The sequence below is a fragment of the Lepidochelys olivacea genome (genome assembly GCF_965140295.1).
Source record: "Lepidochelys olivacea isolate rLepOli2 genome assembly, chromosome: 17".
NCBI lineage: Eukaryota > Metazoa > Chordata > Testudines > Cheloniidae > Lepidochelys > Lepidochelys olivacea.
The window spans coordinates 12737419-12749715 of record NC_140427.1 but is presented as its reverse complement, the minus strand read 5'-3'; the positions used below and the strand labels follow the sequence as shown (position 1 = coordinate 12749715).

At 40.7% G+C, this 12297-nt stretch overlaps 1 protein-coding gene across 3 annotated transcripts in view; it reads left to right on the top strand.

The window, feature by feature from the left end:
- The window catches only part of RABGEF1 (RAB guanine nucleotide exchange factor 1), a 31945-nt gene that overhangs the window by 3601 nt on the left and 16047 nt on the right, over positions 1 to 12297 (top strand). For all 3 annotated transcript variants that reach the window (XM_084651349.1, XM_084651350.1, XM_084651348.1), the window contains one exon: positions 10716 to 10912. In XM_084651349.1, coding sequence (XP_084507475.1) covers positions 10734 to 10912 — 179 coding nt within the window. In that variant the 5' untranslated portion in view covers positions 10716 to 10733. The remainder of the gene's footprint in view (positions 1 to 10715; positions 10913 to 12297) is intronic.

Genomic DNA, 12297 nt, shown 5'->3' with positions numbered 1-12297 from the left:
AGTCCAATACCTTTGCCATAAGACCATCTCTGAGAGGTGCTTCTTGCTGCAAGCACATTACATCAGAACTTTGGGGTCTGTGCTGGCTTCTTGTTGGCTTTCAGATTGAGTTTAAAGTGTTGATGTTGATCTACAAAACCCTGACGGCTGGTTTACACTGGGAACTTACATTGCCACAGCCACATCTCTTCAGGATGTGAAAAATCCACCCCCCCTGAGCGATATAGCTATGCCGACCTCACCCCTGGTGTAGACAGCAGGAGGTAGACAGAACAATTTTTCTATAGACCTAGCTACTTCCTCTTGGGGAGGTGGATTACCTATGCTGATGAGAGAACCTCTGCCGTCAGTGTTGCTAGTATCTACACTGAAGTGCTGCAGTGTTACTTCTGCAACATTTGAAGTGTAGACCTAGTTTAAGTGGTCTGGGTATCTCACTCCCTGAGACATCACTTCTGTCCACGTGTTACCGCATCGGTTCCACTAAAAGGGAATCCAAGCTTGTGGCCCTATGGCTTAAAAGGAAATGGTACCCTCAAGGAAGGTTACTTGACTGTAGGAAGCAAGTCCTCCAACTAATATCTGTAAAAACTTGAAATTGTTGACCACCTGGGCATGCTGTAAATCCCATCATTAGTATTTTGTGGAGTGGAAGTGGGGCAAGAGGACTGGGAAGAGATGTGATGGCTAGATCAGGAGGGTTTTTTTGTAGAATGATATGATGGAGCAGATATTTCTATTTAGGATTTTTATCGTGTGTGTGTGTGTGTTTTACATTGTGCAAAAGGAAAACTCAAGTTATGGATGGGTGCTTATTTTAAATTTATTTCAATTTGTATTACAATCTAGTCTGTAAGTCTTCCTTAGCTTCCCCTTTCTCTTGCTGCCATTTGTCATAAACTCCTGTTATGCTTAGTCTCTCTGTATATCATTGATGTACTTCTTGTGACCAAACAAGTCCTCAGACTGTAACATATAGTCACGCTTGTGATACTGACAACACTTCAGTCAGGTGCAAGTTTACACTAAGAATTGGATATCAGATGTCAACTCCTTAAAACTGCTTCTCTCTGCCTTCAAGCAGGCAAGCAACATAATGATCTAGCATTTTGATAATGTATATGTGGAATAGAATAACTGATACTTCAGAAAGCTTACTTTCCATCTGGATTTTTGGATCAAAATTTATTTAAAAATGCATATTTAATGTGATACTGAATAACTTGTTTCCTTTCTTCTCAGTCATAGCAGGAAGCAATTTTCAGGTATATATTGCATGGGATTTTATTTGCCTCCTTTTCTGTATGAGGCACACAGGGTCAAGATATAGACACCTGGGTGTGATCTGTTAATTCACAATGTTCATTGCCCCCTGTGATGGATAAAATATTATCATTAAAGATGGTAGCTGAGAAAGATCTGAGATTCCATAATAAGATATACAGACAGTGGGCATGTGGACAAATTAAATTGTGGTTTTAGTTTGCACTGTCAGCACTGCTGAGGGTGGTGCTTTACTTGCATATAACATTTAAATTACTTTTTTAGAGTTGGAACAAATAGTGAATTATGTTCACTAAGATTTATAAAACTTGTAAAGCCTGGTGACCAGGACATTGGATTCCAAAAATGCTAAACAGTGGATGTAACTTCCTTTGCCAAATATTGTTACGAAATCTTATTGTGATGTTTCATTTCCATGTTGTTACCAATATTCTAACCTGGCATTGTTGCTTTAAAGTAGTGTTTGAGCAGTCGTTTGAATTCTGAATAAAAGATAAAACAATTTTACTAAAATCTTTTGACTCTCTTCCTAATGAACATATATTTAATAGGCTATAGTAAATATGCAAGAAAATAAACTTGTATCTAATTTCTTAATATTTTTAGTGTGAATTGGTTGCTGATTAAGTTTTGGGGATTAAGTGCTGGTTCTGAACAAAGTGGTTACTGTATGATTGGGTTGATGTTAGCTTGTTTTGAAGTTATTTGTTTTCACAGAATCATGGATGGAAAATATTTACGTCATCTTGTCCCTCCCTTTTCTATGGGGGAAACTGGTTCCTAGTTTATTACAAGTACATACTAATTATATGCCTAAATGATTATTGTAGAGTAGTGTGTGAATCATGAATATTTAAGCACTTACATGACTTATAAGAAATTTATGTGCCATTCAATTCAGTGATTGCTGTTCTGAATTGAATAAATATTTGAATAGTGATTGAAAATAGAATGGTTAGTTACTTCAGTCTCATAAAGACTTGTGGCATTTAATTAAAAGAAAATTACTTGAGGTTCGTAATCACTCTTCTGAAGACGCTACTGGTAATAATGACATTACTGTTTCACTCAGGCGCAGCCAAAGAAATGCTTGCTTTCTAATGGACGCCTTTCTCCTTTTTGAAAATTTCCATTTTCGTTGCCTTTGCTCTGTTTGGGAATGGGTTCATGTGGGAGCGTGTCATTGTAGCCTCACATACAGTGTTTTTTCCCCCTCCGAAGTTATCCACCATCACAGTTGTACTGGTACAGCTGTACTCACGTGAGTGTTAGTGTGAATCTGCTGCTGGCAGATACCGCTGTGTCATTTAGATCTGCTCTGGGCAGGTTGGACAACTCGATGGCTAAAATCCAGAGATGCCATTCTATATTAGACTGGACTTCGGAAGAAGTCTTTACTTTGCAGTAAAGACACCGAGGTCCATCTCGTAGATTTGTACATGATTGTGCCTGGTCTATGCTAGAAAATTAGGTCTGCTTAACTACGTTGCTCAGGGGTGTGAAAAATCTATACCTCTGAGCAGCCTAGATAAACCAACCTAAACTCCAGGGTAGCCAGTGCTAGGTCCACAGAAGAATTCTTCCATTGACCTAGCTACTGCCTCTCCTATGCTGATGGAGAATCCTTCCCAGTGGCTATGCTGAAGCGCTACACAGCTGCAACACTATAGCATTTCAAGTGTAATCAAGCCCCAGGTGTTGAAAGTGTGCTGTGAACTAGAGGTGAGCCCTACCTGAAAGCTTTCTAATCTGATGTGGAATCAATCGGTCATTCCTCCACTAATAAAATTTAAAGCTTCAGCTGATATCTTGGCAAAATGTATACAGTCTTCCTCACCTTCCCCTTCTCATCCTGCTCTGAGGTTTAATGCTTAGCACCCAGAACATGACAATCGGGCAGTCTTGATGTTTGTTTTTGCTTCAAGAGTTCAAAAAACTTCCTTTGAAACATTTTTTGACCAGTTCTAATTAAAAGAATTAATAATGCCCACCATGAAATTCATTCCAAAGCATGAATAATAGAGGTTAGACTTAAAATAATAATAATAATAATCTGGATCTTGGGCAGATCAGTCTGATAGAAAGAGCAGTCTGGATTGTCGCGAAGGAATGTGGTGGAATTCAGGAATACTTCTGAGTCTCTTTGCTTGCTTCTGGAGATAGAGGATAAAAGCTGGAAGGGAGGGATTCAGGAGTCAAATGATAACCATGTTGGGTCACATGGCATTTTACTGCTGTTGGTCATAAATTATAAATGCTGGCATACGCTTAGTGTGCCTAATTTAATATGAAAGTGGATGACTTACCTTTTCCTACTAGCCTGTTTGGGTTTTTTGGACTTTCATACATATTTAAAAAAAGGAAACATTTGTTTGAACCTGTGTAACTGAAATATCATTGTTGACATTTACTGCAGTCCTACAAAGTCACTTCTTTAACCTTCACAAAGTGCAGTTATTGCTTATGTTAAGGAACCATTTTTCATGTGTTGTAGTAATTACATCATTGACTTGTACAGATGCTATCCCAGAAGTCCAGGCGCTCATAATATGTGTTAATTTCTGCTTAACTCTGCCAGATTTCTGGGTTAGTTTTTGTTCTGCTATGCAAAGATGACCCTAAACAGAATTTACATACTGTTGTATATTATAGGAATGTCATCAGTTTCATTGGCTGTGAGGATGAATTTATTTGCCTATTCTGCTTCTTGGGAGGAAAAGGCTAGGAGAGGTGGCAGAAAATGTGACTGAAGTACTGTATGACTTTTACATGATAAATTCTAGACCTAGTATGGATGTGTTAGTTAACAAACAACAGTTTTCCCTGAAGTCACAATTTTGCCTTCAGTCCTTGTAAACACTGATGTATTCTGCAATTTATTTTGATTACATAGCTGAAAAGGACGCCATTACATAATCTTAGTCTTTTATGTGCACACTAAATAAATTATGCGTGATAAATGCTATTTTGATGATGAAGGTGCCCTTTCTTTACACTATATTAAGGCTGAGGTCACAGCATTATTTTTTGTAGTCGTTCTGGTAATTTTAGTAGCTCCATCATGGGTTTGGTGCTGTGTGTTTGTAGATATTTTGCAATCTGTGTTCCCTATGAAAACTGATAAAATATAGCCTCTTGTTCCTCTTGAAAGAGCTTTATTCTTAGCACAAGATGTACAATTTCCCAGGAGAAGGATCACTGCTATTTCTGTGCCTGTTGTACAGGACTGACAAATATGGCCTCGGGGATTTATACACATGTGATTGGGGGAGGGGCCCTTTTTGGGTTTAAGGCTGGCCTTGTATGTTATGTAACTGACTTAGAAATAAAGCTGTTTGCTGTGGTGTTGTAGCCTTGTTGGTCCCAGGATATGAGAGAGACAAGCTGGGTGAGGTAATATCTTTTATTAGACTAAGTCAGTGGTTCTCAGACTTTTGTACTGGTGACCCCTTTCACATACCAAGCCTCTGAGTGTGAGCCCCCTTATCAGTGAAAAACACTTTTTAATATATTTAATACCATTATAAATGCTGGAGGCAAAGCGGGGTTTGGGGTGGAAGTTGGCAGCTTGCAACCCCCCATATAATAACCTCGTGACCCCCTGAGGTGCCCTGACCCCCCGGTTGGAGAACCTTGGACCAACTTCTGTTGGTGAAAGAGACAAGTTTTTGAGCTATTCTTCAGGTCTGGAAAGGTTTTCAGTGTCACAGCTAAATACAGAAAAGGAGGACTTGTGGCACCTTAGAGACTAACAAATTCATTAGAGCATACGCTTTCATGAGCTACAGCTCACTACAGAGGTGGAAGAGATAAGGAGTGAACACGCTGCAGGAAACCATTCAAGATGAAGTGGGCAGTTAACACTTCTACAGTCATAGAACAAGGAGGGTTAGTGGATTATACGTTGTAATGAGCCATAAATCCAGTGTGTTGTTAAGTCCATAATTTTTAGTATCTAGTAGAATGAAGTTAAGTTCCAGGTTCATCTTTCAAAAGTATTGTGCAGGTTTCAGTTGGGGGTGAGGAATAAGAGGTCAGGAATAAGAATGATCCTTTTGTGAAAAGTGCTTACCTGTGGTTGATGTGATTGGTTTTTTTGGTCTTTTATAATTTTTCTGTATGAGTTCTCCCACTTTGTCTCCTAGAAATAAAGATAGTGTATAGATTCAAGCATATGAAGTTTGTTTTACAAGGTGCATTCTTATTATTATCCTCACGATTGTATTGTGAAGCAGTGTTCATCTGAGGGTTGCATGTTCAGTTCCATTAAGATTTTAATGGAAGATGTTTGTGGAGATAGGTTTAAGATGCGTAAACTGATCACCGTAGACTTTCTTTAAAAGAAAGTAAGACAAGAAAATCATGTCGTCCTTCTGGTTGCACTTCCTATTTTACTGTGAGCTAGCTAGCCTCGTATCTCTGTTGCTGATCAGTTCGGTTTGACATACAAATAACTTAACTGTCCAAAAGTTGGCTAATTTCTAAGACCAATATTTTCAAGAGTCCACTAAGTTTGGACATCCAACCTGAGACACTTCAGAGTCTGAAGGCAGGGGTGGGCAAACTTTTTGGCCCCGAGGGCCACATTGGGGTTGTGAAACTGTATGGAGGGTCGGGTAGGGGAGGCTGTGCCTCCCCAAACAGCCTGGCCTCTTTCCCCTCCCACTTCCTGCCCCCCTCAGAACCCCCAACCCATACAACGCTCCTTGTCCCCTGACCACCCCCTCCCGGGACCCCACCCCCCTATCCAACCCCCTCCCTGTCCCCTGACTGCCCCAACCCCTATCCACACCCACGCCCCCAGACAGGCACCCCTGGGACTTCCACGCCTATCCAACCCCCCCGTCTCCTGACTGCCCTGAGCCCTAGCCACAGCCCCGCCCCTAACTGCCCCCCGGGACCCCACCCCCTATTCAACCCTCCCTGATCCTTGACTCCCCTGCCCCCAGACAGGGCCCCCCCACTCCCTTCCGGGACTCCCACGCCTATCCAATGCCCTCTGTCCGCCCTCCCCCCCCCAAACCTTCGCCCATCCAACCACCCCCTGTCCCCTGACTGCCCCCCAGGACCCTTTGCCCCTTATCCAACCCCGCCCTTACCATGCTGCTCAGAGCAACAAAGCCCTGTTGCCTTACCAGAGCCAACCACGCCACTGCTGTGCTGCCCGGCAGGAGCAGCGAGCCAGACCACTAGCGTCACCTCCCGCTGAAGCTGCAGGAGAGAGGGGACAGCTGGGGAGGGGCCAGGGGCTAGCCTCCCCGGCGGGGAGCTCACAGGCCTGGCAGGATGGTCCCGCGAACCTTAGTTTGCCCACCTCTGAGCAAAGGGGTGGGCACAGAAATATGCTATAATGCACCATAACACTGCCCCTTTCCTCATCTTTATACTCCCAGGTAAATCCATTCACCTCCCCCTAGTGCTCTGGCACCTGTTTGTCACATCTCTCAACTGTATTGTGTATGGAAGTTCGGAAGGGAGTGGATTCAGCCTATGACTGGGTCACAGAGGATGCCTCCTTTCTGGAGTGTGCCCGAACTATTCCTATCTTCCTCCTAGAGGGAAATGCAAGAAAAGGAAACCATAAGTTTATCTACAAAAACAAAATAAACAAAATAATGCACAAATATAAACTGCATAACTGAGCTATCACTATTGTCTGTAGTACATAAACTTGTACAGATTACTATACTCCTGAGAACAGGTCATTATTGGGATTACATAGTCAAATCCCTTTGTTTTGTTTTTCAAGATTTCCATTTAAAAATTTTAGTTCCAATCCTCCAGTGTGCTTCTATGATAGGGTCTTTTCTTTGTATTTAAATGAATGTACTACACACAAGCAATAGTTGTCTGGAGCCTACATCTGGAGGAACTTGACTTAATTAGTTTGTTGAACAGACTTAATTCAGAAGTTTATTTTAATTGCATTATTTTGTTCCTTTTTTGTAGATAAACTTATGGTTTCCTTTTCTTGCATTTCCCTCTAGGAGGAAGATAGGAATAGTTCGGGCATACTCCAGAAAGGAGTTGTTTTGGTCCTTCCCCCCGGTCTAGAACTTCTTCCTTTAATAAGGATTCATTCAGCTACTTCAAATCTAAGTTGCTGAGTTTTTACATTGAAAAGAATCTGTTTTTTTTTGTTCTGATGTACAGAAGAGCATTTGTAGCACACTAAAAAAATCTTCTTGGCCCTAGTATCTGGCTTTTCTCTTTTCTTTTTAAAGCAGTTAAAGGTCTGTTTCGATATAGGGAGCCAGATTTGTCTGTATCTCTGAACTTAGAGTTGCAGAAAGCTGTGGTAGGGTCTGCATCACTTGGATATAAAAGCAAGCCCTTTCATAAAGCAAGAAATGATGCAAGCTCATAAGTGGTTTGAGGGTTTTGTGTCTGTGGGCACTTTCAATTTGCGTCCCTTATTTCCCCAAATTCCTCCTTCATTGTGTCTCTCAAGCACCATCCTGCTCTTTTTAGCCAAAGAAATTTAAATATCTAGATAGTCAATGGACAATACTGAAATATTATTCTTGTTACAGTATGGAATGTAGGTGATTGTGTGTGTGTCGGGGAGGTAATAATTTGAGATGACAGTTGAAAAATATATGGCTTATTTCCTATAATGGTTAAGGCAGTCTTATAGAATGGATATAGAATTCATGTTGTTAGAATATTCTATGTAAAATCTCTTCCTTAAAGCTCCCAATAACTTACAAAATTGGCATATTTTTCTTCAAGCTGATCCTTCCATTGACAGTCAGCTCAGCATTGATGGAAGCAATTGAAGTGTACATTGTCACTTTCAAATAAATCTGTTGCTGATGCTGTGTGAAAAGCCTGTGGCTCTTAAGAAGTTAACATGCAGCTCCTTGTCTAGGCACCAACTCTGGGGCTGAAGCTACAGGCGCCAGCTTTCCAGTGTGACGGGGGTGCTCACTGCTCAAACCCTGGCTCTGCCACAGGCCCTGCCCCCACTCCACCCCTTCCTGCCCCCTCCTCGGAGCCTGCAGTGCCCTCACTCCCCCCCCCCCCATTGCATGCCAGAAACAGCTGATTGGGAGGTGCAGGGAGGGAGGGGGAGGTATTGATTGGTGGGGCTGAAGTAGTTTGGTTTCTCTTCTGCATCAGGTCTCTTAAAATCTCTTACCTAAGTCATTGGGAAATGTCGAACATTGTCATAGTTTCTAAAAAAATAGTCTATTATATACATTTTAACCTGGTACAAAATGTGTGTGTCACTTTCCATACTATAAAACTGTGTTCATGGATGGTAATGTGGGGGAATAAATTGGTTTCTTATTTCTTCCGAAGTGAAATAATACTATGTTTCTCTAGATACTTTAGTTGCTGATTGAGCAAAATCAAACAAGCTTAAAACATGTTTTATTATCCACAACCCTTGTATGTGTGAATTTCAGAGGAAATGGAAAGATCTTTTGTCATGTTCTTTTTCCCTTTCCAGTTAAGGGCTACTATTGAATTAAAAATCAGTTCAAGAAAACAAAACAAAGCACCATAACACCTTAAACTAAAACCATTTTTAAAGAAAAAATATTTTTCACTATGCTAGTTTCATTTTTGCATTTAACTCAGTCTAGTCCATATCAGCTGTGTGTGGTCCAGTTCCTTTTTCATGTTCCCTTGCAATAGTCAAACATATTTTGGGGTGGAGGTGTGTGTATGTAGGAGGATGTTCAAATCCAAGCTTTAACATTAATATATGCATAGTGCTTTAATGCTGAGTTGCTTATGTTTAGAGTCATAAGTGAATTTGTTTGTTTTGTCATAAATGGAGCCAAGCAATTGAAATTAGAATGAAGCTATCTGGCAGTTAACTGCTCCATCACTGTGAAACTGTCCATGGGACAAGCTGTCCTAAAAGAGTAAAGACATTTACACAGTTTATTTCCAATCTGTGTATTTGAGTCAAATTTAATTATTTTCAAACAATTCAGAGGCTTAGGTCAGTAAATGTAGTTTCATTTGTCTTGTTCGGTACTGCATCAAATAGTTTAAAATTCTGAAAGTTGAGACCTACTGCTAGATAATGAATACCTGACTCTCTAATACTATGAGACATTGGTGCAAATACTGATTCTTACTCAGTTGTATAGACTCGTTGAAGACAAAAATGAGAAAAATGATCAGGAAACTAGGGATCTGGTTGCTTATTAAATTCTTGGATCAGTGTTAGATGGTTGTAAATCTGTTCAACAGAAATATTGCCTTACTTGCCTCCATGCTAAAATGGCTGACAATATTGGATCTGTCATGTCTTATTACCATGGCCCTACCAAATTCAGGGTCCATTTTGGTCAGTTTCGCAATCTACAATTTTTAAAATCCTATAATTTCATGATTTCAGCTATTTAAATCTGAAATTTCACTGTGTTGTAACTGTAGGGGTTCTAACCCATAAAGAGGCAGGGGGGTTTGCAAGGTTATTGTAGGGGAGGTTGCGGTACTGCTATCCTTACTTCTTTGCTGCTGCTGGCGGTGACGCTGCCTTCAGAGCTGGGAATCTGGAGAGCGGCGGCTGCTGGTCAGGAGCCCAGCTCTGAAGGCAGAACCACCGCCAGCAGCACCGCAGAACGAAGGATGGCACGGTATGGTATTGCCACCCTTACTTCTGTGTTGCTTCCTGCAGAGCTGGGCCCTCAGTTAGCAGCCACCCAGCTCTGAAGGCAGCCATGCAGACGTAAGGGTGGTAATACCAAAGCCCCTCTTCCCCCCCTAACTCTCTTTTGGTTCAGGGCCCCCAATCTGAGAAATGCTGGTCTCCCCATGAAATCTGTACAGTATAGGGTAAAAGCACACAAAAGACCAGATTTCATGGTCCGTGATACTTTTTCATGGCTGTGAATTTGGGGTAGGGTCCTACTCATTAGTTTGACTTCTTCAGAGATGGTTAGATCCTAAATACAAATCTAGTAAATACAAATACATCCTGTATCTGTTCATTAAGGAGCCATGTATTTTACTATGTTTGACATTCTCCTGCCTGGCATGTTGTGTAATCACTCGTACCCACACACTACCCTGGTGAGAGTGGAGTGTTCTGCTTTGGTAGCCTTTTACGTTTTTTTCAGAGTTGTATGACTACACAAGGTGCAAGACAGTGAAGAATCAGACCTCCTGTATTAAGAGTTGACCTGTACATAGCACTTTACATTGACAAAAGCTGTACACATTTACATTCATCCTGTGACTGTTTTGGTACTGTATGATTGTATAACCATCAAATGATGGTGTTCTAACTAGTGAAAATTGCCCTGGATCCTCTAGCCTTTGTGTTTTTACTACTTGAATTATCGAATAATTCGAGAGAGGATAGCTTCTCTCTGTAAGACAAATGGACTCTTCAAAATATTTACATTTCTTTATCAAAGTATTTTCATTGGATTTCTTTAACTGTCTGTCAACAAGTTTCTCTTCAGTTCTTTAAACAGGAAGAAATGAGCCTAAAGTCTGAACGCAGAGGAATTCACGTTGATCAGTCAGAACTACTGTGCAAGAAAGGATGTGGTTACTATGGAAACCCTGCTTGGCAGGGCTTCTGCTCCAAGTGCTGGAGAGAAGAGTACCATAAGGCCAGGCAGAAGCAGATTCAGGATGACTGGGAGCTGGCAGAGCGGTAAAGATGCCTCTTTATTCCTTCATCCCTTGCAGTCAGATGGCTTTGCCAAACAGTATGGCCATCTTTTATTTTATAGTTCTTTTTACCCTTCTTGCCTTCAGTTGCCAGCTGTGGGCTTTGCAGGAGGAGACCGAATCAAATTTCTGATCTCGAGGAAGAAATTTGTCATTTGTGACATTTTTGCATAAAAAACACTTCAGAAGAGCATTGCTATGTGGTAACTAAGGACAACAAAACAAAACCCCAATAAATATTCTGCATAATCTACATGATAAAGTCTGGAATTCCATGACTAATCCTTGGCAGTGTACAAACTCCTTTTATTTCAGTCTTTTTTTCTTAGATGCTGATTAGATTAAATTACAGTTGATTATACTTCTCAGCTAATATTTTTGTCCTGGCAGTAGCAAGGATTAAAAATGCCACCATTTTCAGCATTAACTGAAATTTATAGTTCCTCTACTGTGAAACATGATCAGCAGCATCTTGGGTTTAGCCAATAATTAATATGAAGTTTCAGTTTTAAGTACTTTCGTTACTTTATAAGCAAAATTGGCAAAAGTACATCTTGTTTCTTTAATATAGGCTTGTGTCCCCAGGCAATTATTCCTGATTAGCTATTTCTGTTTAACTCCGCATGTGGACATTCTTATTCTGGAATAAGAGCATCCACACGTGGAGATAATCAGAAATAGTTAATCTGTTTTAAATGCACATCCTACCTTATTCCAGATCAAATTTCATGTGTAGTCAATCCTAGCAGCAAAGATTTGTTTTTTACATCATGGGTGAGATGATGTTTTTGCTTTATGCCCATTCAATAAATGGCATTTTAGTAACTTCTGCTATCTTCAGCTGGCCTGGAAATGTCCAGCTGTGATTTCCAATGCATACTGCACCACAATTATCCATGCCTCCATTACCTACAGGCTGCAGTACTATAATGCTTAAGTTTACCTTTGAAGGTTGCTTGCATGTTTCACCTAGTGGAGAATGTGGCCACATCTGTCATTAAGGGTTTGTCTACACTAAAGTTTTTTTTTTTTTAAAACTTTAGTTGATTGCCAGTTAACTTGCATTTGCTACTCCACAAACATTGGTTCCAGCAATTGAACATTTGTGGCATATCCTAGAATTCAATCTGGAATAAATCTCAAACTTTTTTGGAATGTCCAGGCTAGAATGTAGACACTTGTTAGCTAACTCAAGTTAACTGGCAATCAATTAATCAAGTTCTAAAAAAAAAACTTCAGAAAAATCTCATGTAGACATACCCTAACTCAGTGGTGGGCAACCTGCGGCCCGTCAGGGTAATCCGCTGGCGGGCCGTGAGACAGTTTGTTTACATCGACTGTCCGTATGCACGGCCACCCGCAGCTCCC